General features: G+C 41.4%; 2 protein-coding genes across 3 annotated transcripts; one reads left to right on the forward strand and one right to left on the reverse strand.

Annotated features, from left to right (window-relative positions):
• Nucleotides 1–888: 888 nt before the first annotated feature.
• On the reverse strand, nucleotides 889–18,661 carry UBR7 (ubiquitin protein ligase E3 component n-recognin 7). Its single transcript, XM_043489965.1, has 11 exons — nucleotides 18,299–18,661; nucleotides 16,268–16,401; nucleotides 15,588–15,648; nucleotides 14,609–14,704; nucleotides 13,496–13,549; nucleotides 12,987–13,092; nucleotides 10,846–11,054; nucleotides 10,522–10,671; nucleotides 9,863–10,025; nucleotides 8,217–8,278; nucleotides 889–3,169 (listed from the first exon to the last, which is right to left on the reverse strand). The coding sequence occupies exons 1-11, from the start codon at nucleotides 18,446–18,448 to the stop codon at nucleotides 3,077–3,079; spliced, it is 1,278 nt and encodes a 425-aa protein (XP_043345900.1). The 5' UTR covers nucleotides 18,449–18,661; the 3' UTR covers nucleotides 889–3,076.
• On the forward strand, nucleotides 18,615–26,297 carry GON7 (GON7 subunit of KEOPS complex). Of its 2 annotated transcripts, none has more exons than XM_043489966.1 (2): nucleotides 18,615–18,910; nucleotides 25,211–26,297. In XM_043489966.1, the coding sequence occupies exons 1-2, from the start codon at nucleotides 18,703–18,705 to the stop codon at nucleotides 25,303–25,305; spliced, it is 303 nt and encodes a 100-aa protein (XP_043345901.1). In that variant the 5' UTR covers nucleotides 18,615–18,702; the 3' UTR covers nucleotides 25,306–26,297. The 2 variants fall into 2 exon arrangements, with proteins under 2 accessions (XP_043345901.1, XP_043345902.1); XM_043489967.1 differs by having other exon boundaries at nucleotides 18,632–18,910; nucleotides 25,788–26,297.
• Nucleotides 26,298–27,525: the final 1,228 nt, after the last annotated feature.

Below are 27,525 nucleotides of genomic sequence, written 5' to 3' on the forward strand. Positions count from 1 at the left end.
CCAAGGCTTGCGTCTGATAGCTGCTTCAAGGTGGACGGACGGGGAGGCAGACTCACTGGCTCCTGGGGGCTCTGCTGGGTTGATTTCCATGTTTCCTGTGCTTCCCACGTTCTCAACACACACTCACCTTCTGTGGGTGCTGAACTAGGTCCCTGCCAAGGTCCGGTTATCACTTGGATTGCTCTTTCAATTTTCTTCTGCTGCACTAGGGTCCTTTCAGGGAGCTGGGAGGTGCGCTGTTTTCTTGGCATGGACATTTCTTTCATCCTGAGTGTTCACCGGTGAGAGCAGCTCCAGGGCTATGAAGAGCACTTTATTCACCAGCACTTATCACAGGCGATGACTGCAACTGTGAATCATTTCCCAGGAAGCAAGAGCTGGGGGAAGGCCACAGATGGGCCTCTTCACTAGCTTCTTGGTTTGTCCTCACATTTACTTTTGAAATAATGGCTACCATGGAGGTGGACAGCATCTCTTCCTTGGCCTGTGGGCTCCTGGCTGTCTCCCCTGTATAGAGCAAGACCTGAGCGCATTGCAATTCATCACAACCCTCACCCCTCTTTGTTCTCTGTTCACCTAGGAAATTATGGACCCTCTCTCCTCGGAGGTGTTGTAAAGTGGGGTGAGTGTGTGTTCCTCAGAGGTGTTGTAAAGCCGGGTGTGTATATATGCGTGTGCACCCATGTGCAAAGAAGCTCTGCTGGCAAGACCTGAGGTCTGGGGTGTGTGTGTGTGTCCTGGGATCAGGTCACATCGTCCTGGGGAGACAGGAGCCAGCCCCTCTGTTGGAGCAGGCCCCAGGGCGGATGGAGCTGCCACAGTGGACTCACATGGTTCCTGTTTCTGCAAACGGAGGCCATATACATTTAAATGTGACGAGAAACCATCTGAAGAGCCACTATTTTTAATTGATTTATTTAAATTTTTACAGAAACCTGATTAGAGTTAAGTATGTAATTATAAGTCCTGTAACAATTCTACAAAAATGCACATACAATGCCAGAACTCCTTAAAAGTAACTAATATCATATTCTTGTTTTGCATAAAACATGCATTAATATCAACTGCCACATGTTGGCCAAAATCAGTCTCTACAAGAAGAGACGGTCCAATACAGTCAATAAGAAAACTAGTTGTGAACAACAGGTTTTAAGAAAAAAAAAAAAAGAGAGGTCTTCTGGTTAACGTGAGAGGAACAGTACCTTTCCTAAAACAAGCCCTTCAGCACTGGGGGTTTGTGGTGTGCTGCGCAGTGATGCCGAGACTTGGTCCTGACCTGTCATAAGGAAGGAAGGAACTTTCTGGTGGTTAACTCACATGCCTGAGAAGATAGAGCCTTTCAGGCCGTAATGGTACACAACAAGTATCACCTTGCAGAGAAGGGTTCAAAAATCCTCAGGCTCAGAACAGAGAGCTCCCAAGCTGGGGGTGGCGGCCCTCTCGGAGATGCCTGGAGCCCTGGCCCTGGCCACTTCAGCCTTCCACAAGGCCAGCTCAGAGCACACACGCCTCTCCTGTGGCCACGAGATCTTCCCGTTCCACACATCACTCTTCCTGGGGATCTGTAATTAGGAGGTATGAGGCAGAAAAATATGAACTGTACTATTTCTTGAAGGCCTTTGCCTTCTGTAGGCCGAGTTCACTGTACTCGGGGATCAGTGGGTACATGTGACTGCTGGACACACAAAAAATATTAATATACACTTGTGGCCCCAAAGCCTCAAATGCTTATAGTCACACACCTCAAAGTGTGTCGTCTACCATCAGGAAAGACCATGCTCCTCCAGAGGGAGAGAGCAACTGAGGGTTCTTGTTTATTGAAAGGTGTTTTCCACACAGACTGAGGGGCTTTAAAGACACTTCAAACCAACTGTAAGGACATCCCCTCAAATATGGGCTTTTAAACAACATCCCATGAGGTTCTTCGAAAGAAGATCTCACAGTCATTAGGGACTTAGCTGCGGACTGACATTAGGGACTATGCTTTACTTAAAGCTCACCATCTGCGCGGCCTGGGGCCTTGTTTGGGATCTCTTCCACAGTCTGCCTCTCCCAAAACAGGGCACTCGCTGCCCCTGCTCCTTACAAGTAAGCTAAGCCAGTATGTTTTTTCTTTAGCACAGATTTAAGGGGGAAATAATTTACTGGGCTTCTAATAACATTTTCTTAACAGAACAATATCAAAATAGGTCTATTCTTAATATATGCTTATGAATATCCCTGATAATATAAAGAAACTCAGAGGACTTTGTAAACCACCAAGATTTCACAGGGTAGTACCCGGTCTATTTTCTAGGCAGCAGAGAGGGACTAGTCTTGATATAATGGCAGATTTTCTCCAGGAAGCCCTGTGAGCACTACAGTACTGAAGTTCTAATATTCTAGTGTCAGTAGATTTGTGAATGACATTTTCACTTTAAATTTATTAGTAAAATTTGTAACAAAGGTAGGCTTCCTCAATCCTGCCATCAGCCAACCTCCTTGCGTGTGACACACGTCTAGACCAAAAAGCTGCAGTCCTGGCTAACTCCGGAGGTTCAGCCTAGATGAAGTGAGCTCTGAGATTCCTTCTGGGCCATGACCAAACCTCAGAAAACAGGGACACGGGACAGAAGCAGACCAGGCTTGAGGAAGCTTTGACCCAAGGCACCACGATCAGAGGGGTGAGGGGACCTGTGGAGCTGAGAGCAGGGCTTCTGCGACACTCCTCAAAGCAGGTCCTAGAAGACAGAGGCTGTGGCAGAGCAGACACACTTGGGAGTTAAAAGAACAAATCATTGGGGGGGGGGGCTAAAAAAAGACGAGTTTACTTTTTCAAAAACAAATCAAACTTCTTGAAACTTCTGAACAAATAACCCTGGCTAGACTGGGGGTGGGGGGGCTCAAGTCTATGGAATGAGTTGCATTTAGCTGAGTCAGAAAGAAGAATGCTGGTTGTGAAATCAGCATAAACATTGTGGCTACTGTCGTTAGGAGAGTGAAGGAAGCTCAAGGCTGGAGGAGGCGGCGGCCTCTTTTATTCCTGGAACAGGAAGTGGGCCTTCCTCGGCCTGGATAGAAGGCGCTGCACTCCTCTCTAGCTGCAATAATACTGCATTCCGTCCACTCTTCTTCTCTTTTTTGACTGAAATTCTTCAAAGAACTGCTGGATGTCCTCTCTCTTAACCACCTGTGGATGGAAAGCAAAGATTAGGAAAGGCAGCCACATTACAGAAGAGCTGTAATAGTCACAGTCAGGTCCAACAACATCGGTGATGAGGATTATTTTGGCGCCCAGTTATCCTGTCTCCGCTGCACAGACGAGCTCATGCAGGCTCAGAGACTGCGGGGTCAGAGTCGCATGGCAGGCACATGGCACACAGGTGCCGTGGGGGTTCCACCGCCACCCTTGGGTTCCTCATTGAAACGAGAGGAAAGGGGGACTTCCATGTGGTCCGCTAGGCTAGGGATCTGTCTTGCAGTGCAGGGGATGTGGGTTCAATCCCTGGCCGAAGAACTGACTCCACATGCTGTCCAGCAACTAGGCCCGAGCGCCACAGCTCGAGAGCCCGTGCACGGCAAAGAAAGATCCTGCATAATGCAACTGAGATCCAATGCAGCCAGATACATAGTTTTTTTTTTAAAGGGAGAGATGAAAGTAGTACCCATTTAATAGGGCCATTTGAAGAACAGACGAGACATAATGCCTGTAAAAGCCCTGCCTGGCAGAGTAGGTTCTCTATGAATACTGTCACCTGAAAAGAGAAGTGACAGAACCAGCATGAACGCTGAGGGCCCCGAGGTCTCCTGAGGCCACCGTGCTCCCTCAAGACACGGCTGTCCTGGGAATGTCCCTCAGTTCCGCACAAGCACCCCAGCAAACAAAGGTGGCTTTTTTGACACTTGTGCTCTCTCCTTTTTGGAGAAGGAAATGGCAGCCCACTCCAGTGTTCTTGCCAGGAGAATCCCAGGGACGGGGGAGCCTGGTGGGCTGCCGTCTATGGGGTCACACAGAGTTGGACACGACTGAAGTGACTTAGCAGCAGCGGCAAGCTCTCTCCTTTACACTGGAAAAAAAAGAAGAAACCCCAAACTCTTCCCTCTTTCAGGAGTCCAAAATTAAAGATATTCGCTACATAAACAGACAAATAATTGGCAAAAGTATGGAAGCAGTACTCTCAGTCAATGGAATATTCATGTTATACAATGAGAAATTTATCTTGTATTTTACTGGAAAAAGGATTAGAGCATCACACTGTTCATGTATCAAAAGTGTTCATGATATCAGCGAAATAGAACATTAAAAATAAGAAAATAAGGGGGAATATGGATTAAAAAAGTAAACCGGGATGACCCGGAAGGAGTTCCTGCTTACTCGAAGAGGGAGTTTGTGCCACAATTGACAGGTTTGTTAATGTGGGTTTTATTTTCTATTATTTATTTATTTATCAGGATCCCAGTTCCCTGACTGACCAGGGATTGACCAGGAGATAGAATCAAGTCTCCTGCTTTCAGACAGGAGTCTTAACCACTGGACCGCCAGGGAAGTCCTGATGAGATGTTTAATTACAAAGGCAGCACACTGTTACCAACATGATTTTTAATTTTGTAGCACATTCTTATTATTATGAGGAAATAAAGGTGGGGTATGGAGAAGGAAAGAGAAAAAGAAAGCACTGGAATGCAGGGAGGAAGAAGGAGAAAGAGAAGGAAGACAGAAGACAAATACTTGTGTGTAAAGTGAAAACCTCCCTCTCCTCTCCCCAAGAGTGAGTGCGAACACCCCCAAGTGCAAAGCCAACTTGAAGAACTCAATGGGGTAAGATACTGACTAATCCTTCAAAGAACTTCACATTTCGTCAGTATTCTACCAGACTGGTAGCTGACACTAGCCTCACAGACACTGAGAATAAGCTGGAGGTCAACCAGTGGGAATGAGAACCCCTCACAGACTCAAGATGCACACGGCTAACACACACTGAGGTCACCGCAGCTCAGAGCTCTGAGCGACCGGGCTTGGGAATGTCCATTTACAAATGCTGCTAGGTAGGCTACTAGGGAGTTCGCATGTGAAGCCTCTGTCCCTGGCTTGGATCACAGACACTAAATACTGAAAGGTGATGCAAAGAAACCATTTCTCTGGCAAAGATACAGGAGGAGGAGACTTAAGAACCCACAAACCATACAATGTGTGCCATTTTTAGTTTCCAGACATCCTCAAACAGTCACAGCCAACATAAAGAGTAGAAATGTTAAAGAGTAAATGTTTATTAAGTCACTAAGTTCTGTCCAAACTCTTCTGCGACCCCATGGACTGTAGCTCACCAGGCTCCTCTGTCCATGGGATTCTCCAGACAAGAATACTGGAGTGGGTTGCCATTTCCTTCTCCAGAGGATCTTCCTGACCCAGGGATCGAACCAACATCTCCTATATTGGCAGGCCAGTTCTTTACTGCTGAGCCACTGGAGAAGCCCTAATAATACTTGGGTCCAATAATAAATCATTTTATTGGTTTGTCTCAGAAAATGTGCATTTCTAAATGTTTTTTTTTTTAAGTCAGACACAAACATTAAATAAAGGGCAGGCCATTATTTGACAACATCTAGACCTTATTATGAAAAAGAAAAAGAAAAAAAAGGAAACAAACAAAAAATAGACCATATTATGGACAAGCACAACCAAAGCAGACAAGCTTTATGACAACTTGAGGTATTTGTAAATATCTAGTTAGTAATGTTGAAAACAAACAATAAAAAATATTTTTTCTGTCTTTCAAATCATCACATCTGATTTAAAAATTACCTCAGACTCATTAAGAATGGCTCCAGTGATAACAAAGACCCATATGTTGAAGACACATGTGAATACTCCGGATAAAATTGTTTCAAATGTGAAAAGCAAAGGACACCACACCTGCTTTTTTTCTTGTGTGTAATTTTAACTGTGTGTGAAACAAAATCAATAATGAGCACAGCAACCACAAACTACACAGAAGCAGAGGCACAAGTGTACACTCTGACACTGCTGACTGACACAGCTGAAAGACCTGGAACAGCCACTAACAGCATGGACCTTAAAACAGTTACACTCGTGGACACTTGGAGTTCCCGTGAGAGAAGGCTGAGGCCTCATTAAGCAGAGGACAGCCTCTGCAACAGAAATGGGAATAACTGACAGTTAAGAGCTGCTGGGAAACAAAAGGACATCCACAGTGACAATGAGGAACATTCTCTAAAAATGAGCAAACCATTTCAGAAGACTCTTTACCCTCAGACTTCACAATTCATTCTGCTGCAAGGCAGCAGTGCCAGCTATCCAGGCAGCTACAAGACCTTCCCATATTTATAAGAAAACGCTCAACCTGCAGAGACTTCCTCCCAAGAAAGCAAGTCTCAGGGCATGTCCTAAGTGTCTGTCAGATCCAGGTCTGACTTCATTAGTCTGTCTGGCGGTAGCAGAGCAGAACATTTACTGTCCAGGAGGACAACTATAGGCCATGAAGAGAAAAGTTAAGTTTTATTTTATATCTCCCTTTGGAAGATAGAAAAGTATTTTAGAAAAAAATTCCATCATAAACACATATGAGTAGTAAAGAACTAGAAAGTATTTGAAAATTCATCTGGAGAACTATTTTAAAAGACTAGACATTGTAGGGACTCCCCTGGTGGTCCAGTGATTAAGAACTTGCCTTCCAATGCAGGGGATGTGGGTTTGACCCCTGGTCAAGGAACTAGATCCACATGCCTACGTGGGCATCTAAGCCCACATGCTAAAACTAGACAAAAGTTGCCCTGCTTCAACTAAAGACCCCATATATCAAAACTCAGACTGACAGAGCCAAATCAATAAACAAATGAATAAAAAAAAAAAAAAGATTACACATTATAGTGTTAGTGTCGCTCTTAAAAGTTGTTAGACTCTCCTAACCAGCAAGACAAATGTTTTAGCCCCTAATTATCAAATTCTTTTATTCTAAACTATAGAACCCCAAATCACAGAAAAGAGGTCTGGCTTAAATTTTTTCCCTGACTGGTCATTTTTGCTTCCTCCTCCAAGAAATCCTGCTGGAAGATCAGGACTGGGAGAACCAGTGTGGCCCATCCAACGGCCCCTCCTAAGCTACAACTGCTCTCTCAAGACCCTGGGTGATGGTCCCGCCCCTCACCTGGAGGCTTGGGCAGGACTCCCAATGTGGCTGGTCTGGTGGCGGTTCACTACTATTCATTTCCCTTCCCTCCACCTATACTACGCTCTCAGTCATCTTTTTCATCAGAGAAAATGAACTATTGAAAATAGTATGGAGGGCCCTCAAAAAAAAGAAACAGAACCACCATATGATCCAGTTAATTACTTCTAGGTATATATCCAGGTTTCCCTGGTGGCTTAGACAGTAAAGAATCTGCCTGCAATGCGGAAGACCTGGGTTTGATACCTGAGTTGGGAAGATGCCCTGGAGGAGGGCATGGCAACCTACTCCAGTATTCTTACCTGGAGACTCCCCAGGGACAGAGGAGCCTGGCCGGCTACAGTCCGTGGGGTCTCAAAGAGTTGGACACAACTGAAGCGACTCAGCACCGCACAGCACACAGGTGTACATCCAGGGAGAACAAAAACGCTAATTCAAAAGATGCGTGCACCCCAACGCTCAGAGCAGCACTGTTTATAAGAACCAAGATATGGGAGCAACTAAGTGTCCATCAAGAGATGAATGGTTAAAGAAGGTGTTGTGTGTATGTATACACACACACACACACCATGGAATGTTAGCTTTGAAAAAGAATGAAATTCTCCCATTCGCAACAACACAGATGGATCTAGAGGGTGTTGTTATGTTTAGTGATAGAGAAAGACAAATACTGTATGTTATCACTTATGTGTGGAATCCAAAAAATACAACAAAGAAATCAATATAACAAAAGAGAAACACAATCACAGACAGAGATCAAACTAGTGATTACCAATGGGGAGAGGGATGGCATATGGGCACATCAGGGGAAGAGGTTAAGAGGCATAAAGTCCAACGCATAAAACAAGCTACGAGGGTATATTGTAAGCACAGGGAATATAGCTAGTATTTTATAATGATTTTAAAAGGAGTATAACCTATAAAAATATTGAATTATTATGCTGTACACTTGAAAGTAACATAAAACTGTAAAGCAACTGCACTTCAAAAAAAAAGAAACTTTATTCAAAACATACAGGGCTATGATTAAAATTCATTAACGCTACTTACTGTGCCTTCATCAGCAAATCTCTTGAGATAGTCTTTAAGTTCAGTCTTCAAGTCATTGTATTCTAAATCAAAACAACAAAGAAAAGGACATAAATTTTAGACAATCCATTTGCATTTAGGAACAAAAGATTTCCTGACCATTATTTGAGTATGTTAATAGTTTAATCTATATTTTTCTTCAAGTGAAATCTGCATAGAAATTTATCCTCAATTTCTCCCAAATTCCCTCACTTTGACATCTGGGAACCCTTTTTCATTAAATAAACCCTCAAGGAACAGATATTCCCACTCCCAAAAAGACTGTTGTTTAGTCACTGTGTCTTATCCAACCCTTTGCAACCCCATGAACTACAGCATGGCAGGCTTCCCTGTCCTTCACTATCTCCTGGAGCTTGCTCAAACTCATGTCCATTGAGTCAGTGATGCCATCCAACCATCTCATCCTCTGTTGCCCCCCTCTGCTCTTGCCCTCAATCTTTCCCAGCATCACGGTCTTTTCCAATGAGTTGGCTCTTAGCATCAGCTGGCCAAAGTATTGGAGCTTCAGCTTCAGTATCAGTCCTCCCAATGAATGTTCAGGGTTGCATTTTTCTCTAGGATTGACTAGTCTGATATCCTTGCAGTCCAAGGGACTCTCAAGAGTCTTCTCCAGCACCATGATTCGAAAGCGTCAATTCGCTGGCACTCAGCCTGCATTATGGTCCAACTCTCACATCCACACATGACTACTGGAAAAACCATAGCTTTGCCTATATGGACCTTTGTCAGCAAAGTAAAGTCTCTACTTTGAAATATGCTGTCTAGGTTTGTCATAGCTTTTCTGCCAAGGAGCAAGTGTCTTTTAATTCTGTGGCTGCAGACACTGTCTGCAGTGATTTTGGAGCCCAAGAAAATAAAATCCGTCCCTGTAGCTGAGAATTTTTTTAAAAGGTTTCCCATCTGTCTGTAATTCTAGTGCTAAAGTATCTTGGACTTGTCAAACATTAAGTTTTAAAACTCACTCACTTAACAATTTGTATTATATACATGGGAACTTGAGGGTTATATCCCTCAAGTTATAGCCTCTATCCCCAAAAAGCTTTTAGTCTAATAAAGGCAAAAGGAAATTAATCAAATAGTTACATATGCAAGACAGAAATAACCACTGTCAAAAAAGGGTTACAAAAGTGGTGGCATCAGAGTAGAAACTGTAGGACAGAAATCACTAAAATAAGTTGGGCATGCTGGGAGAAAAAATGTAAAAGCCTGCAATTAAGGGTTTGGGAATATTTTCCCCTCTAGTGGTTTCCTGTGAACCACTGAAGCATCTCAAGAACTGTCAAAAAGATGGCATGTAATGTTCAGTGAAAAGTGTTTCAATGGATGGAAAAAGAAATTGATTTCCTCTTATTCTGTACTTATACATCTACCCTTAATCAAAATAGCATGTTATGGTTTCTCAAGCATGCAGTTATTCTAGCATTTAACCCTGACTCAATGGAAATAGTAGTTAAACACTCAGCAGTGTTACAATCAAGCAAGTATAAGTGAGGCTTACTATACAATTCCAAATTTAAACCATTTTTAGTTGTCCTCCTTCTATATAATTTTTTTTAATAGTGAAGGAAACTTCATGAACTTTATGAATTTTCACAAACAGCATTTACCACAAATAAGCTCCACTTGCTGGACTCTGTTCATGCTGTTAAGGGTGTCCATTAGAGGGTCTCTCCTGTCAGTCGCCTGGTCAACCTTGCCTTTGTTTTCATAAGCCAGAACTGTGTCATATTCATCTGTCAGGAACAGGACATCTAGATCGCCATACATTTTCTTTAAAAAATAAAACCAGTTTCCCCATTAGAACTGTATATCATTCTCAGAAAGTCAACCTCATGAGAATCACCAAAAATTTGTTTAATTTTCCTAATATCCAGAAAAATCCCAGCCTTTTGGCAGAGTTGCTTGAAGGATTTATTCTTTCTGTCCAAATTTCTCTTAGAAATCTCCCAACTTCCAGTAGATGCTGCATGATCTAAGAGATTTTTATTTAAAAACCAACTTACTGTAACTTTCAAGAAATTTGTGTTTCCAAGTAATTCTATGATATAGAAAAGCTATTTTCCACTGAAAAGAAAATAAGTAAATAAGTATTGCATCATTCTTAATTGCTTCCATAAACATTCAGACTGCAAACACTAATTCATAAAAAAAAGCACCTTACATTCCCTTTACTCTAATACCAATTTCATAAATAAACTTCCCAGGTGTTCTTATTTTAGGCATCTGTCCACAAAACACTTAATGTTGAACATGATCAGGTACTTACCATACAGTCTTTGCAGGTACACAACTTGCTACGCCAGTTCAGGGGCCAATAGGTGGCACTGTCTTTCTTTATAAACTGCTTAGCTTTAAGCTCCTGAAGTTTGCAGCCAGACTGTGATTCTGTGTTGAAATGTTGATTCTGACATGCTTTCTGAAATTAAGTTTTGAAGTGTGTATTTTAAACTATCATCGTTTTCAAAGTTTAGATTTTTGTAAAAGGATTTTTTTAGGCAAAAGGTACAACTGAAATCTAAAGCTACATAGCTTACAGAATTAATTTTGCTTAAGTTTTATTTCTTTTACAGCTCAGATTTCATTTTGTTACCTGGAGATCAGATTCAGAACTAGAGCTGGTACATGGTTCGTTTGTCTGCTCTGCTTTAACTTCCTTCACGATAGCCTTTCCGTGTTCTGGAACATCCTCTCCAAGGGCATTGTCTTGATGAGCCCCATTTTCAGTTGTGATAACTTCTTGATCACCTACTCCATCAACATTCAGCACCAACCCATCATCTTCAGTAGTTACTTTGGTTACTGTAGGTTCAATGAAAACACACACACACATCCACACACTAGTGAGACAATGAAATCACTTAGTATTAAAAAATACTTCAGAATCTGGAAAAGGAGAGAGTTAACCTGAATCTCTGGAATAATGAGAAAGGAAATGACACTTTTTTAGGTTATGCCTGCCTATTCTAAAGTGTCAAATAACAGAAAATTTAAAAACACCAATCACTGGTGGGAAGGGTGGTTTCAAGAGGGAAGGGATGCATGCAGCTCAGTGGTGAAGAACCTGTCTGCCAGTGCACGAGATGCAGGTTCAATCCCTGGGTCAGGAAGATCCCCTGGAGGAGGAAATGGCAACCCACTTCAATATCCTCGCCTGGAAAATCCCATGAACAAAGCCTGGCAGGCTACAGTCTGTGGGGTCACAAAGAGTTGGGCATGACTGAGCAACTGAGTATGCATGCATGTGCAATAGACACTGTAGGGGCACTCATAGCTGATTCGCTTCATTGTGCAGCAGAAATTAACACAATATTGTCAAGTAATTACACTCCAGTAAAAAATAAAATGTGAACCAAGAACAGAAAAAAAAACCATCTGGAAAAAAGAGCTAAAAAAATATATCAATCACTACTTAAACATTTTATATGTAAATGAGAACAGAAAATACTATAGATGTTAAAGACCCAGGGACACCACAAGAAGCAAGAGGCCATAGGAAGAGATTTAGCTGCAAACACAGGAGAAGGGTAGTTTTGCAAAAACAACAGTTTTACTTTATGCAAGGAGGAAATTAGAAAGGACGCTTGCAGAGACAGCAATGACAGAGAGCAGAGAAATGACAAGGGAACTCACATTGCAGGATGGCTTTTCAGTTTATTAGGAAATGAGGCCATCTGCTGACAGGGAAGGAAATGAAGAAGGGGCAGAGAGAAAGGGTCAAGAAAATCCAGTGAATGAGAAAAAGATTCAGGTCTAGCAGAAAGTGAGACGTAATTGAAAAGGATACGAACAGGCTGATTTGTGCTGACGTATGGTAGAAACCAACACAGTAATTATAAAGCAATTATCCTTCAATTAAAAATAAATAAATTTTTAAAACACACACACAAAAAAGCATATGAACAGAAAGAGGACACACCAAGTACAAGAACTTTGAGACAAAACAAAAACGTAGGACGCTGCCTGAGGTTTGAATGGTGAAGTGTTCCCTAAAAGTGAGAAGGGCAAGAAGTTATGAGTCCGGAACAACAGCTACTATGAATTACTACCATTTAAAAAATAAACACATATAGCATTAAGAGTAAAATAAAGTATTTCATACCTTAAGAACATTCATTACTAATTAGTGGTTTGTGGTCAATTTCTCGGAGTACAGTAAAAGCATTAGATGACAAACTGTCGCCACCCCTTCCTCGACCAATAGCATGTCTTATATTTAAGAACAACTTGTTTCGGCTCTGTTATCTTTCAAAATCCCCTTAAAAACTGCTTTCTCCATTTTCTCCAATCTGGTCTCATCCATATTCTGCATCATGCCATTTAAGTATAAATTGACTCTCGGCAGTCTCCCAATCTATAAGCACCTTGTGGAGAAGGAACAGCTCTTATACTTTTTTCTATACCTCAGAGTCCCTTAAAAATAGTTCCATGTTAGCAACATGGAACTCTGCTCAATGTTATGTGGCAGCCTGGATGGGAGGAAAGTTTGGGGGAGAGTGGACACATGTGTACTTATGGCTGAGTCCCTTTGTGGTTCACTGAAACTCTCACAGCATTGTTTGTCAGCCATTCCCCGCTACAAAATAAAAAGTTAGAAAACAAACCACATAAAATAAAGTAAAAGTACACAGTGAAGAACATAATAGCTAAAACTTAAGACACTGAACAAATTGTGCTGATTTGTACTGAACATACGGCCCAGGCTGGAGGCATGCCAACTCCACAGACGCTTACCTGCCAGCTGGGCAGCGTACGCCCACAGGAAAGGACAGCGCTTCATGCACGCCTGGCACACCATCTCCTGGAAATCCCCGCTCTCAGGGGGAATGGCGCCAAGATGCTGGGAACACGGAAAACCAAGTTATTCTCCTTGTCATCACCAAGTTGTCCGAAAAGTTCATTGTTTTATAAAATATTGCAACAGTACATTGATCATATCTCTATAGTATTTTTTAGAAGAGTAGTGATAATGTGAAATATAATTGAATTCCAAAAGACAAGATCTTTTTGGGACTTCCTTGGTGACCCAGTGGCTAAGACTCTGTGTTTTCAATGCCAAGGGCCTCGGTTCAGTCCCTGGTTAGGAAACTAGATTCCATATGCCACAACTAAGATCAGACTCAGCCAAATAAATAAATATTAAAAAAAAATTTTTTTAATACAAAAAAATAAAAAATTAAAAAAAGACAAGATCTTTTCTCTTTGTAAAGACAATGGGTTTAAAAGGTCAAAGCTCTCCTTACCCTTCCATGGAACCAGTCTTCACAGACTATACACTGGATCATCTCATCTGGAATCTAACATAGAAAAACAATTTGTTTGTTAATGATTACAGTAAATTCATGGAGTTCTCAAGGCAAGAACACTGCCATTCCTTTCTCCAGGGAAGCCCGGTGTGCTGCAGTCCATGGGGTTGCAAAGAGTTGGACATGACTGAGCGAATGAACTGACTGACAATGAACTCTGGAATATCAAAGTAAGTCTGGCACACATTAGAATTAGATATTAAATAATTCTCTACCAATTCTGTAAGGCCACTATCCACATGCAAAAAGTCAAGGAGACAGGGAGAAACAGCAGTTCAAGGGGTCAAAGAAGTTCTTTCTTCATGAACTGGGGTTACAAAAGGGTTACATTGAGATAAGCACTTTGTGAGTAATTATCAAAACTTTTGTATCAGTTATTCTATCTGATTACCACAAAACTTTATGAATAAGTAATATATTTTCATTTCACACACAAACCCAGGCCCAGGGAGGTAATGTGAATTGTAGCAAGTTGCACAGTTAATTACAGAATTTCGCCTTTGTCAAAAGAAAAGGAAACTAGAAATTAAAGCACACATTCACTCACTTATATGTGCACAGGAAAAGGTCTAGAAACATATACACCAAAAGTGTTAACAGTGGTTATGTCTGGGAGGTAAGAAGGTACAAGAATGAGGAAGAATAAAAATTCTTTTAAAATTTTGCATACACCTCTAACTGAAGTTTTTAAGAGAATCCAATTAGTGCACCCTATTTTCTTTCCTTGTAGGAATGCAAGAAGTTGAAGGTCATTTTCTGGAAAGTATTCAGAGAAAAGGAGCAAACAGGCAGGCAAAGAGAGGGAAGAAGGAAAAAAGTTCTGACCTTAACAAAGTCCTGTCCAATATTTCTCATGATGTAAGAAAGAGAAAAATAGTTGGGCTCCGTACTACTTGTAGCTTCAGGTCAGATCATAAGAAGGGATAAATCTAGAATACTTTCACAATCCCCAAATCCCTGCTCAACAGCTAAAAGGCCAAATATGACAAGAGGCTGGGGAGTGAAGGCTGGAGATGACACAGTCCTGGTGCTGACTTCCAAATCTCTTACCTCATCTTCAGGATCAGGGTAAGGTCTCTTGCAAATGCAGTACAATCCAAAAAAGTTGTCATTGTACTTATTGCCAGAATTTATCTTTGCTTTGTCCTGAAAGATATTAATTTCAATATAAAATATGGCCTAACTTTATAATTTCATGCATCATGGAATTTATGCATTCAATAAATTTGTGCACTAAATATCTGTACCCGCTCCCTCCCCTGGAAGCTAGTCTTCGAAGTACAAGGGAAAAAATTCATCCTACAAAGTAATACTTTCTGCAGGATACAAGGAAATACAAGGAAAAGATAAAATTTATTTTCTATACCTTCTTTGTACTAATTGGGGGAGAATGAATCATAAATATTAACTATCAACCTATGGAAGCTGACACTGGTCTAGAATTTCAAAATATTTCTTAATGCCCAGCTGTGATAGTCAAAGCCCCAAATTACTAGGAGGTAAAAAGTAGGAAAAGAAGTTGTCTAAAAATAATCTTTGAAGGAGGGAAAGAGCATGACAACTTTAGCAATCATGATTGAATACTGTAAAGTCCCTTATTTTCTGTTTCATTTTTGTTATTTCACTGAAAGTTATTGTAGAAGATAGTCTTTATTATCCAAAAAGCAGTGAAAAACTTCTGAATGCAAATAACCCATGCTCATTATTGCCCAGTTTTATTTAGTTTTAAAAGTCATACCCTTTTCTTTAAAAAGCCTCAGAGCATGAGCACAATCAACACAACTAAACCTGAATGACTTTAGAACACTACCCCCAAAACCTTTCATATTAATTACAATCTAAGGTAGGCTCTGAACAGGTTACTTAGTTTTCACAAATAAAAAATGGGGTACAATCTAACACTGATTTGCTCATTTGCAAAGAAGAAGCATAGAACTTCCTTTTTGAAAATTCTTGGTTTTTAATCCCATAGGACAGATACCAATCTTAGCTACTTTTCATGCATTTATCGTTTACTGTGCTTACTTACAGGAAATAATTTGCATTCCAAATTTTTAAACTTGCTGTTTCCACAATCACAACGAAAATTTCTGAAAGAAAGGAGGAAGAGCCAATTTTAATTTTTCTTCTAAATCTAAAGACTACTCTTTACATTCATATCATAGCCTCTTCCCTTTCAACTGGCTTCTAGGATCTAAAAACTGAACTTGGTTGTTGTTCATGTATCCAATCCTCAATTTTCCCAAGCACATTATAATAAAAGATTTAATAATTCTATAAATTAACATGTGTGTGCTATGTGCCCAGTCATGTCTGACTCTTTGCAATCCCATGGACTGTAGCCCACCAGGCTCCCCTGTCCATGGAATTCTCCAGGTAAAAATACTGGAGTGGATTGCCATTTCCTTCTCCAAGAAATTAACATGCATAAAGACAAATATCTGTATCTCACACAACACACATAAAACAGTGGCAGAACAGCAGGAGTAGTTTGAGTTTGCCCCATAATTATATTTTAAAAGGTCCCCTGGAAAAACTGTTCTTTCTGATTATATTATATAAAACAGTTGCATTAAATTTACCAGGGCACAACTACTTTGAATGCAAAAACATGATTAAGGAAAAAAGTGCAACTGGAAAAGAATCTAAACATTTGCAAAGCATCTGGCATCATTTTACCTTTGATCATTTATCCTCTGACCACTTTACCTTTTTGTGTATAGCTCAAATAGTTTATGACTTCCATGACATTCATAACTGCAAGCCAGGCAAATTCCTGCTGGTTCTTCTCCCTCTGGAGTGCAGGTACTACAGGCATATAGTGCTTGTCTCTTTACTGAACCCTAAAAGACAGCCCCCCAATGGAAAAAGTCAGAAAATTGATGAAACATTGGCAGAGTGACCTAACGCCCATACTATGATCTGAGAAATAACTGAAATCAGATTATCTGTGGTCAAGATCTTCCTGTAAAAACCACTGAGACTAATAAAAAAGCATATACAATAGAATACCAAAACACTGTTGCAGGCTTCATACACGTTTCATATAACTTTTTCTCAAAGTGATAGAAGTTAACATTTTCAGTCAGCTTTGAATAAGCCGGTCTGCTTAACTATTTTAACACATGAAAATACAGGAGAATGTGTGTATGCTTATGTAAGGAATAATCATACTTTAATTTTGGAAAATGCTTGTGATTCCACCAAAGAGAAAACCAATGCATTAAATGAATCCCTTTGATTTTTAGATGTATGCTGACATATTTAGAGTTGAAGTGTCATGGTCTGAAATTTATTTTCAACTGGTTCAGGAAAAAAAACAAAGTATATTACAGTGAAGAAGTAAAAGATAAAACAAATGTGGTAAAATGCTAAAAAGTGAATATATGTGAAGGTACACAGGTGTTCAAAATTTTATTTTTTCAATTTAACTGTAGACTTTAAACATTTCAAAATAAAAAGTTGAAAGAAAAGCAAATCCTGATAATGGCTGCCATCCTCTGGGAAGAAGGAGTCCCAGGAAAGCTTCTGTGATGCTGGTAATGTTCTATTTCTTGATTTGGGTGGTATGTACCTGCATGTGTTTTCGGTTTTGCTTTCCTAAGACTTATACATGGTTTCTGCACTTTTCCATATATTTTACAACAATACAAAAATTTTTTTTAAGGAAGTCAGTTTAAAAAATCTAACTACCTTTCAAAAATAACTTACATACAGGCTTTTTTTTTTAAAAGGCAAGCAGAGAAAAAGTTGTTTCAGTGGTGACCAAAGGTTTTAAAATATCAGCCAACATTAAATACCTCTGATATCAGGTGTATTAAAAAAAAAATCTAACCACTTTGCAGTGTAAACTGGTCATTGATGACAACTGGTATTGTGATCTCAGGCCACACCACATAAAGACCCCACGTCTCTCTCCACATCCTGCAATGTTCCACTCCACCAGCCTGGAAGGTAACCTTCTTCTTCCTATCAAGTATCATCTCTCATTAGTTTTCTTCTACCCACCATTCTCCATTTTTGAACCTAGAAACATAGGATGAGTCACCAAACACTACGTCACACCCCCTCCAGTCCCTGTTCCCACCATCTTCCGAATGCCATCTCTCCTCCCCTCCTTTCCTTTGCCAGTGCCACCAGCTGTTCGGGTTCCGGTCTATCCCCCTGGGGGGCCGACTGCAGACAGACGTGGTCTTGCTTCCTCTCGCCAAAAAACCAGCTAGCACTTGTCAAACTAAATTGCAGAGGAACCAGCTGTCCAGGAGTCCAGCCTACGCGGAGAGATTTTCAAATCCAGAGCTCCCTCCTTTAATTCTGCTTTGACTCTCCCGTTTAATACCCAGCAAACACTCTGAGGATGGGAAAAGTAGGGACAAAGATGCTCAGGATGTGAGAGGTCACGGAGTTGGTTTGGTGAAAAGCGGCCGGGGCACCGAGAAGAGACGAGGAAGGAAGGAAAAAGCAGCTGCTCCGGGGCCAAAACCGGAGAAACATCGAGGGCCGGACAGAGGAAAATCCAGAAAGGAGGGGCGTCCTGCTGGCCACAGGTTAGGAAGGGGGCTCAGAAGACTAAGGGTAAAAGGGCACCTGGGCCTGGGATGGGGAAGCCTAAGACCAACAGCTGCGCCGGACCACCATGGGGTGCCGGCCGCGGCCGGCGGGAAGTAAGAGGGAAAGACAGGTGGGGAAAGGGAGGTTCAGGAGAGCCTGGGGGAGGCGAGGCCCGGGCCGCGCGCCCACCTGCGAGTAGGAGCACTTCTCCGAGTCACTGCCGCCCAGGACGGCGCAAGCCTCATTCTCCAGCTCCTCGTCCTCCTCAAGTACATCGACCAACGATACCACGGGCTCCAACTCCGACTGTCGCCCAGCTGGCTCCTCGGCTCCGGCCATCCTCAACTGTCACCCGGACCGCCGATCGGCCCCGGCGGAGGCGGGAAAAGCGGTCGCGAGAGGCGGGGCCGGAGGAGGCGGGGCCGCGGCGCCAGGCACCAATCCCAAAGACGGGGAGCGAAGGAAGGGGGAGGAGCGACTTCCGACAAACGGAAGTCGCTCCTCTCCCTTCTCCGCGCCTGCGTCCGCGGCGTGCTGGTTTCCGTTTCCGGTGGCGCCTCTCTGTGGCGCGCTCCTGAAGCGTAGCGGTCGCTATGGAGCTGTTGGGCGAGTACATCGGACTGGAAGGGCAGCGACAGCAGCTGCGGGTGCCCTGTGAGGCGCCGGGCGTCACCGACCCTTTCCAGAGCTTGTTGTCCGGTGTGGCTCAGATGAGGGAGCTGGTGACTGAGCTCTTCGGCTCTCAGGTACAGCAGGAAGCACAGGACCGGGTGGCGGCGGCTCCCGACGAGGCCTTGGACGGTGAGCTCTGAGACGGTTCTGGGAGCGACAGGAGGGCGGGCAGGGGCGCCCGGAGTCGGGGAAATGACACGTGTAGAGTAACAAACTTGGAGGAGGTGAGCCTCGGGGGAAGAAGAATTCCAAATGAAAATTTTTAGCTATTTTCGCTAAATTTGGGCTGTACCTGGACTCTAAATGTAGGACTGCTTTCACGATTCCCTTCTCATTTATGTCACACAAAAAACGTACTGAACGCCTACGGCCCTATGCCAGTCACTGGGCTGAACTCTGGAGAAAGAATGAAGTGAATGCGACTCATTTCCTGTTCTTGTGGAACTCTGTGGGAGGTTAGACAGACAGACATTAAAGAGTAGAAGGAATGACCCTAGGCTTCTCTGTAACTATTGCAAACCTAGAGAACCCAAGAAGTCTTAAGAGAGAGCATGATTTCTAAGCTGGGCTTAGAAAGATGAAAAGGAATTTTCCCAGGCGTGAACTTACAAATATGTTTGAAAGACCGCCATCTAATACAGAATAGGAACAGATTCTGAAGATTGGAATAGATTTCAGATGAACAAGGCTTCACTGTCAGGGACTCCTTTCATTTCCCAGTGTGGTAGGTGCAGTTTGAAAGCAGAAACGGAAAATTTAACCGTATCCTTAAGTCTTGTCTTGAATACCCTGAGCTGAAGAACCTAAGAACTAAATATTGGAATCAGGGCTTACTTCCCCTTTTGTCGTTGTTGAGGTTCAGTCGCTCAGTTGTGTCCAACTCTTTGCAACTCCATGGACTGTAGCACACCAGGCTCCTCTGTCCGTCTCCCAGAGTTTGCTCAAATTCATGGACATTTAAGCTGCAATGCCATCCAGCCATCTCATCCTTTGTCTCCCCCTTCTCCTTCTGCCCTCAATCTTTCCCAGCATCAGTCTTTTCCAGTGAGTCAGCTCTTTGCATCAGGTGGCCAAATTATTGGAGCTTCAGCATCAGTCCATCCCAGTGAATATTCAGGGTTGATTTCCTTTAGGATTAACAGATTTCATCTCCATGCTTTCCAAGGGACCCTCAAGAGTCTTCTCCAGCACCACAGTTCAAAAGCATCAATTCTTCGGCACTCAGCCTTCTTTATGGACCAACTCTCACATCTGTACGTGACTACTGGAAAAACCATAGCTTTGACTAGACAGACCTTTGTCGTCAGAGTGATGTCTCTGCTTTTTAATACACTGTCTAGGTTTGTCATAGCTTTTCTTCCAAGGATCAAGTGTCTTAATTTCATGACTACAGTCACTGTCTGCAGTGATTTTGGAGCCCAAGAAAATAAAATCTGTCACTGCTTCCACTTTTTCTTCTTCTATTTGTCATGAAGGCCAGCTTCTTCACTTTCTTCTTTCAGCTTCATCAAGAGGCTTTCTGCCATTAAGGTGGTATTATCTGCATGTCTGATGTTACTGATATTTCTCCTGGCACTCTTGATTCCAGCTTGTGCTTCATTCAGCTCAGAATAAGCAGAGTGACAATATATAGCTTTGACATACTCCTTTCCCAATTTTGAACAAGTTTGTTGTTTCACGTCTGGTTCTAACTGTTGATTCTTGACGCGAATGTGGTTTTGAGATTAGAATAAAAACTGACCTTTTCCCATCCTCTGGCCACTGCTGAGTTTTCCAAATTTGCTGACATATTGAGTGTAGCACTTTAACAGCATCATCTTTTAAGATTCTAAATAGCTCAGCTGGAGTTCCAACACCTCCATTAGCTTTGTTCATAGTCCTAAGGTCCACTTGACTTCAGACTCCAGGATATCCAGCTTTAGGTGAGTGACCACACCATTGGGGTTATCCATGTCATTAAGACTTGTATAGTTTTTTTGTGTAGTCTTGCCACCTCTTAATCTCTTCTGCTTCTGTTAGGTTCTTACCATTTTAGTCCTTTTATCGTGCCTGTCTTTGCATGAAATATTCTCTTGGTATCTCCAATTTTCTTGAAGAGATCTGTCTTTCCCATTCTGCTGTTTTCTCTGTTTCTTTGCATTGTTCATTAAGAAGGCCTTCTTATCTCTCCTTACTATTCTTTGGAACTCTGCATTCAGAAGGGTATATCTTTCCCTTTCTCCCTTGCTTTTCACTTTTCTTCTTTCCTCAGCTCTTTGTAAAGCGTGCTTGGACAACCACATTACCTTCTTGCATTTCTTTTACGTTGGAATGGTTCTGGTCACTGCCTCTTGCACAGTGTTACAAACCTCCATCCATAGTTCTTCAGGCACTCATGTCTGCAAATCTAATCCCTTGAATCTATTTGTTACCTCCACCATAATCATAAAGGATTTTATTTAGGTCATACTTGAATGGCCTAGTGTTTTTCCCTACTTTCTTCCATTTAAGCATGAATTTTACAATAAGGAGTTCATGATATGAGCCACAGTCAGCTCCAGATCATGACTGTGTGGAGCTTCTCCATCTTAAGTTGCAAAGAACATAATTAATGTGATTTCAGTATTGACCATCTAGTGATGTCCATGTGTAGAGTTGTCTCTTGGGTTATTGGAAAAAGGTGTTTGCTGTGACCAGCATGTTCTCTTGAGAATACTCTTAACCTTTGCCCTGCTTCATTTTGTACTTCGTTTTGAAACAGGCCAAACTTGCCTGTTTCTCCAGGTGTCTCTTGACTTCCTGCTTTTGCATTCCAATCCCCTATGATGAGAAGGACATCATTTCTGGTATTCTAGAAGTTGTAGGTCTTCATACAGCCAATCAGCTTCAGCTTCTTCAGCATCAGTGGTTGAGACTTCAGCTTGGATTACTGTGATGATGACTGGTTTGCCTTGGAAACAAGCCGAGATCATTCTGTCATTTTTGAGATTGCACCCAAGTACTGCACTTCAGACTCTTTCGTTGTCTATGAGGGCTACTTCATTTCTTTCCAAAGGATTGTTGACCACAGTAGTAGATATAATGGTCATCTGAATTAAGTTCGCCCATTCCTGTCCATTTTAGCTCACTGATTCCTAAGATGTCGAAGTTTACTCTTGTCATTTCCTACTTGACTGTGTCCAATTTACCTTCCAAACATTCCTGGTTTCTATGCAGTATTGTTCTTTACAGCATCGCATCATTCCTGCTTTAGCCCAGCTGCTTCATTCTTTCTGGGGCTATTAGTAATTGCCCTCTGCTCTTCCCCAGTAACATGTTGGACACCTTCCAACCTGGAGAGCTCATTTTCTAGCATCATCTTTTTGCCTTTTCATGCTGTCCATGGGGTTCTCTAGGCAAGAATGCTGGAGTGGATTGGCATTTCCTACTCCAGTAGACCATGTTTTATCAGAATTCTTCACTATGACCCATCCATCTTGGGTGGCACTGTGCATCATGGCTCATAGCTTCATTGAATAATGCGAGCCCCTTCGCCATGACAAGGCTGTGGTCATGAAGGTGTAACTCCTCTGTAGAGAAGCTTAAACTGTACTGTACTTTCTTTTATTTCCGTCTTGTTTACATCTTGATAGTGCCAGATAATGTGATGGAACCAATTCAGAATATTACATGAATTTCAGCCAGTAGATTGTTTCCATTAGCGTGAAGTCCTGGTTCTTGGCTCCAAAAGATCCTCTCTAAACCATTGAAAATACTGTCATTGGAATAAGGACAGGTATACATGGAGCCATTTAAAAAATGGCTTGCTGGAAAAATAACTTCGACCTGTTCTGCTAATAGTGGGTCAGTAATATCTTCATATAAGAGGACATGCTTTTGTACGTTTAACGAAGCCCCCAGAGAGTTACAGTTTGAATGTCCTTTGTTGAACGCGGTAGAGGGATTCCCTGGCGGTCCGCCGGTTAAGACTCTGCACGTCCACTGCAGGGAGCACAGAGTTGATCCCCGGTTGGGGAACCAAGATCCCTCAGGCCCTGTGGTGCAGCCCAGAAAAAAAAAGTGATAGAGATTAAAATGATGGATTTTGTCTTATATGAACAATATCTCAATTAACAAGTATAAAATTTTTTAAATGTAAAAATTACAAAAGTGATAGAATGCAATACTAAAATGACAAATGGTGATCATTTTGTATGTACAGAAATACTGAGTCATGGTGTTGTACTAACAGTGTTGTGGGTCAGTTATACTTCAGTTGAAAAAAAAATCATCATAATGACCAAAAAAAGACAATCCAATTGCCAGGTGTGCAGAAAACTTGAAGAGACAGTGCTCCGAATAAGATATACAAATGGCCAGTGAGCACGTGAAAAGATGCTGAACATCACTGGCTTTTAGAGAAAGGAGAATCAAAGCCACAATGACATAGTGTGTCATACCCACCAGAAAGGCTAAAGAACAGTAACACGTGTTTTGACTAGGATGTGAAGAAATTGGAGCCCTCATACGTTGGTGGAAATGTAAAATGGGATACATTCTTTGGAAAACACTTTGATAGTTCCTCAGAAAAGTTAAATGTAAAATTATCATTCGACCCCAACAGTTCTAGTCCTAGAGATTCTTAGTTCCACTCCAAGTTCTCCCAAGACAGCTGTAAACATGTTCCCATAAAAACAAATGCACACGTGTTCATAGCCGCATTATTGATAATAGCTAAAAAGTAGAAATAACACAAATATCCATCATCTTATGAGTGGATATACAAAATGTGTATCCATACAGTGGAATATTCCTCAGCAACAAAAAGGAATGAAGTACTGATAAATGCTATACAGTGTGAATGTACTTTGAAAGCATAAGTGAAAGAAGGCAGACTCAAAAGGCCACATATTTTGATTCATTTATATGAAATGTCCAGAACAGACAAAGGGATAAGAAAATAGATTTTTGTTGTTCAGTCGCTCAGTCATGTCCACCTCTTTGCGACTCCTTGGACTGAAGGACGCCAGGACTCTGTCCATCCCCAACTCTTGGAGTTTTCTCAAACTCATGTCCATTGAGTTGGTGATGCCATCCAACCATCTCATCCTCTGTAGTCCCCTTCTCCTCCTGCCTTCTGTCTTTCCCAGCATCAGAGTCTTTTCCAATGAGTCGGCTCTTCACATTAGGTGGCCAGAGTATTGGAGCCTAGCATCAGTCCTTCCAATGAATATTCAGGGTCGATTTCCTTTAGGATTGACTGGTTTGATCTCCTTGCAGTCCAAGGGACTCTGAAGAGTCTTCTCCAACACCGCAGTTGAAAAGCATCAGTTCTTTGGCACTCAGCCTTCTTTATAACTCTTATATCCATACATGACTACTGGAAAGACCCATCACTTTGACTGTATAGACCTTTGTTGTCAAAGTAATGTCTCTGCTTTTTAATACGCTGTCTAGGTTTGTCATAGCTTTTCTTCCAAGGAACAAGCATCTTTTATTTTCATGGCTGCAGTCACCATCTGCAGTGATTTTGGAGCCCAAGAAAATAAAGTCTCAGTTTCCATTGTTTCCTCATCTATTTGTCATGAAGTGATGGGACCGGATGCCATGATCTTCATTTGTTGAATGTTGAGTTTTAAGCCAGCTTTTTCACTCCTATTTCACCTTCATCAAGAGGCTCTTTAGTTCCTCTTCTCTTTCTGCTATAAGGGTGGTATCATCTGCATATCTGAGGTTATTGATATTTCTCCTGGCAGTCTTGATTCCAGCTTGTGCTTCATCCAGCCCAGCATTTTTCATGATACACTCTGCATATAAGTTAAATGAGGAAAGTAGATTAGTGGTCACCAAGGGCGAAGGGGAATGGGAAGTGAAAGTGAAAGTCGCTCAGTCGTGTCCGACTCTTTGTGACCAAATGGACTATACAGTCCATGCAATTCTCCAGGCCAGAATACTGGAGTGGGTACCCTTTCCCTTCTCCAGGGGATCATCCCAACCCAGGGATTGAACCCAGGTCTCCCACAATGCAGGTGTATTCTTTACCAACTCACCCACAAGGGAATCCCAGGAAAACTGGAGTGGGTAGCCTAACCCTTCTCCAGCAGATCTTCCCGACCCAGGAATGGGAAGTGACTGCTAATTGGTATGAGATTTCTTTCTTGGAAGATGAAATGTGTTCTAGAATTAGTGGTGATGGTTTTATAACCTAGTGACTATCTAAATCAATAATCTGTACACTTTGAAAGTGAATTTTATGGTGTATGAATTACATCTCAAAAAAAAAAAGTGATAGAAGAGAAAGGTTTTAAACAACATAATTCCTGCAGTCTTTTTAACTGTACATATTGCTGATTTGATATATGCATTGTTTTATTAATCCCTGAAGTGAAATGGTCTCATTATCAACCATTTTATCTATATTTCTCTCAACCACTGAACATATTGTCATACAACAAATATTTGTTTTAAAAGGTGATGATGAAGATGATTCAGAAGATGAAAATAACACTGATAACAGAACTAATTCAGATGGACCATCTGCAAAACGGCAAAAAACACCACCTTAACTAGCTTTTATGAAATTTAAAAGACTGCTACCATATCTTATTTACCACACACTGACTTTTAAGGAAGACTTGTACTCTAATTTGGAAAGCATTTGTTTTTTTTTCCCCCTGGGACAGTTCTGTCAAAGAGGAAACTTTTCTTCTGTTTTCATCAAAGAAAGACATAAATGCTTAGAAATGAATCACTTTTCTTCGGTGAGAAGTCAGTTTCAAATTATGGAAATAAAATAGACATTTAATAATGTATAATATCCAGTAAGTTGGCAACTGAATTCTTACTTTATACTTTTTAAATACCCATTGGATTAAATTGTGTGGTGTCTACATGTTTTAGCTTCTGTTTCTGTTATAAAAATATATGTCGAGGTTTATGGACATTTCAAGGAACTGACATGAGCAAGTGATGAAAATGGTGTTAAATTTAAAAATGGTAGGTGCTTCCTTGGTGGTCAAGTGGCTAAGACTTTGCATTCCCAATGCAGGGGGGCTGGGTTCCTTCCCTGGTCGGGGAACTGGATCCTGCATGCTGCAACTAGAGTTTGCATGCCACAACTAAAGACCCAGCATGCCGAAATGAAGATTGAAGATTCTGCACATGCCACAACTAAGACCTGGTGCGGCCAAATAAATGTATTAATTAATTTAAATTAAAGAATGGCAATTCCGTGTAAGTAGAAGGGAAATGGGATAGTGAGAGGTACTGAAGGGAAGGAGAGCCCTTGAGAGACCCAGGAAACCTTGACTCTGCGCCTGGACTCAGTGCACGGACTTCTGGGGATGATGCCACTCATGGACGGGTGTTTGCCCTGCACCTTAAGAGAGTCAAGTTGGGGTGTGCTTTTATGCTGTGATACACTGTTTATGTTAACATGGATAGCAACCTGTGTTGACTATAACTTAGATATTTCATGTCATTCTGTAGTCAGACTTTGATTTTGATTAACAAGGAACTATCAGGTCCTTTAAATATATATATGTATATATTCCTAAAATGTGTGTGTGTATGTATTCCTTTTCTGCTTGTCAGAGGGACTAAGGTATTTTTCATTTACTACACATATAAATGTTTCCTGATTCATTTTGATAGCTAAACTACAGAGAATAAAATCAAGTAACAGGTACCTACTGAAACACAAGTAGTCACAGAAATTTAGAGTTGGAAGTAACCTTACAGATGATATGATTTACTCAGAGATAAATTGAATCTTAGGTATTTTCCCTGAGTTACAGAACTTACTGGCAGAGCTGGATTATACACACAGCCTTTAAAAGATTGCCGTAGTACTTTTGCGGTTACACATTCTGAAATCTGTAGCTTACAAAGTACATGGTATTAAGGAAATTGAATTTACACACCTTTTTATATGTTAAAGCATTGTTTTACTTGGAACATCAGGCTTCTACCAAGTACTTTTATGTAATTAAAACAATACCAACTTGAAAAAGTTATAAATGGTCAGAAATTACCTTGTTTGTTTAGTTTGTGGTATGTCTCTAACCTTGGAACTTCAGCTCAGTTACTGATTTACAATAATCTTTTATCTTTATACATTCCTTAAAAAAACTTGGGACTTCACTGGTGATCCAGTGGTTAAGACTTCAAGCCCCCAATGCACAGGGCCTGGTTTCAATCCCTGGTCAGGAAACTAGATCCCACATGCTGCAACTAAATATACCGAGTGCTGCAACTAAGACCCGGTACAGCCAAACAAATAAATAAGAAAAAAAGCTTAACATGTGAAATTAAAATAGTTCATGGTTTTAAAGTAATACCTGAACTTTGCTCCTGAACATTTATCTCCTTTGTTTTAGTAAATAAGTTTATAAAGAAGAAATGCCAAGACATTCATGCTTGTGGTCTGGTGTTTGGAGGTCTGGGTTATACATCTGATGGATCATCTTCTGATTCTAAAACTGTCTTCGTAAGTGAGCCACGTGTATGACAAAAAAGGTTTTGAAGGTGTGAGGGAGTAGTTTGAAGAACCAGTAGAAGAGAAATCCCTTGCTGGTTTTCTAATCTGCTGCCTTTAAAAAGTAATAACAATAGCCACAGGCGTATAGGACACAGTTAATGTCTGAAACAGCTCCACAACTTTGCTTTCATACAAGAAAGTCAACCCCACATTCCTACCTAAAAATAAGCTTGATGCTAGACTGAGATAATCTTTTAAAATATGAAACATGGAGTTCTAAATGTGGAATACATGGGCATATACAAAT

Source organism: Cervus canadensis, chromosome 17, assembly GCF_019320065.1.
Source record: "Cervus canadensis isolate Bull #8, Minnesota chromosome 17, ASM1932006v1, whole genome shotgun sequence".
Lineage (NCBI taxonomy): Eukaryota > Metazoa > Chordata > Mammalia > Artiodactyla > Cervidae > Cervus > Cervus canadensis.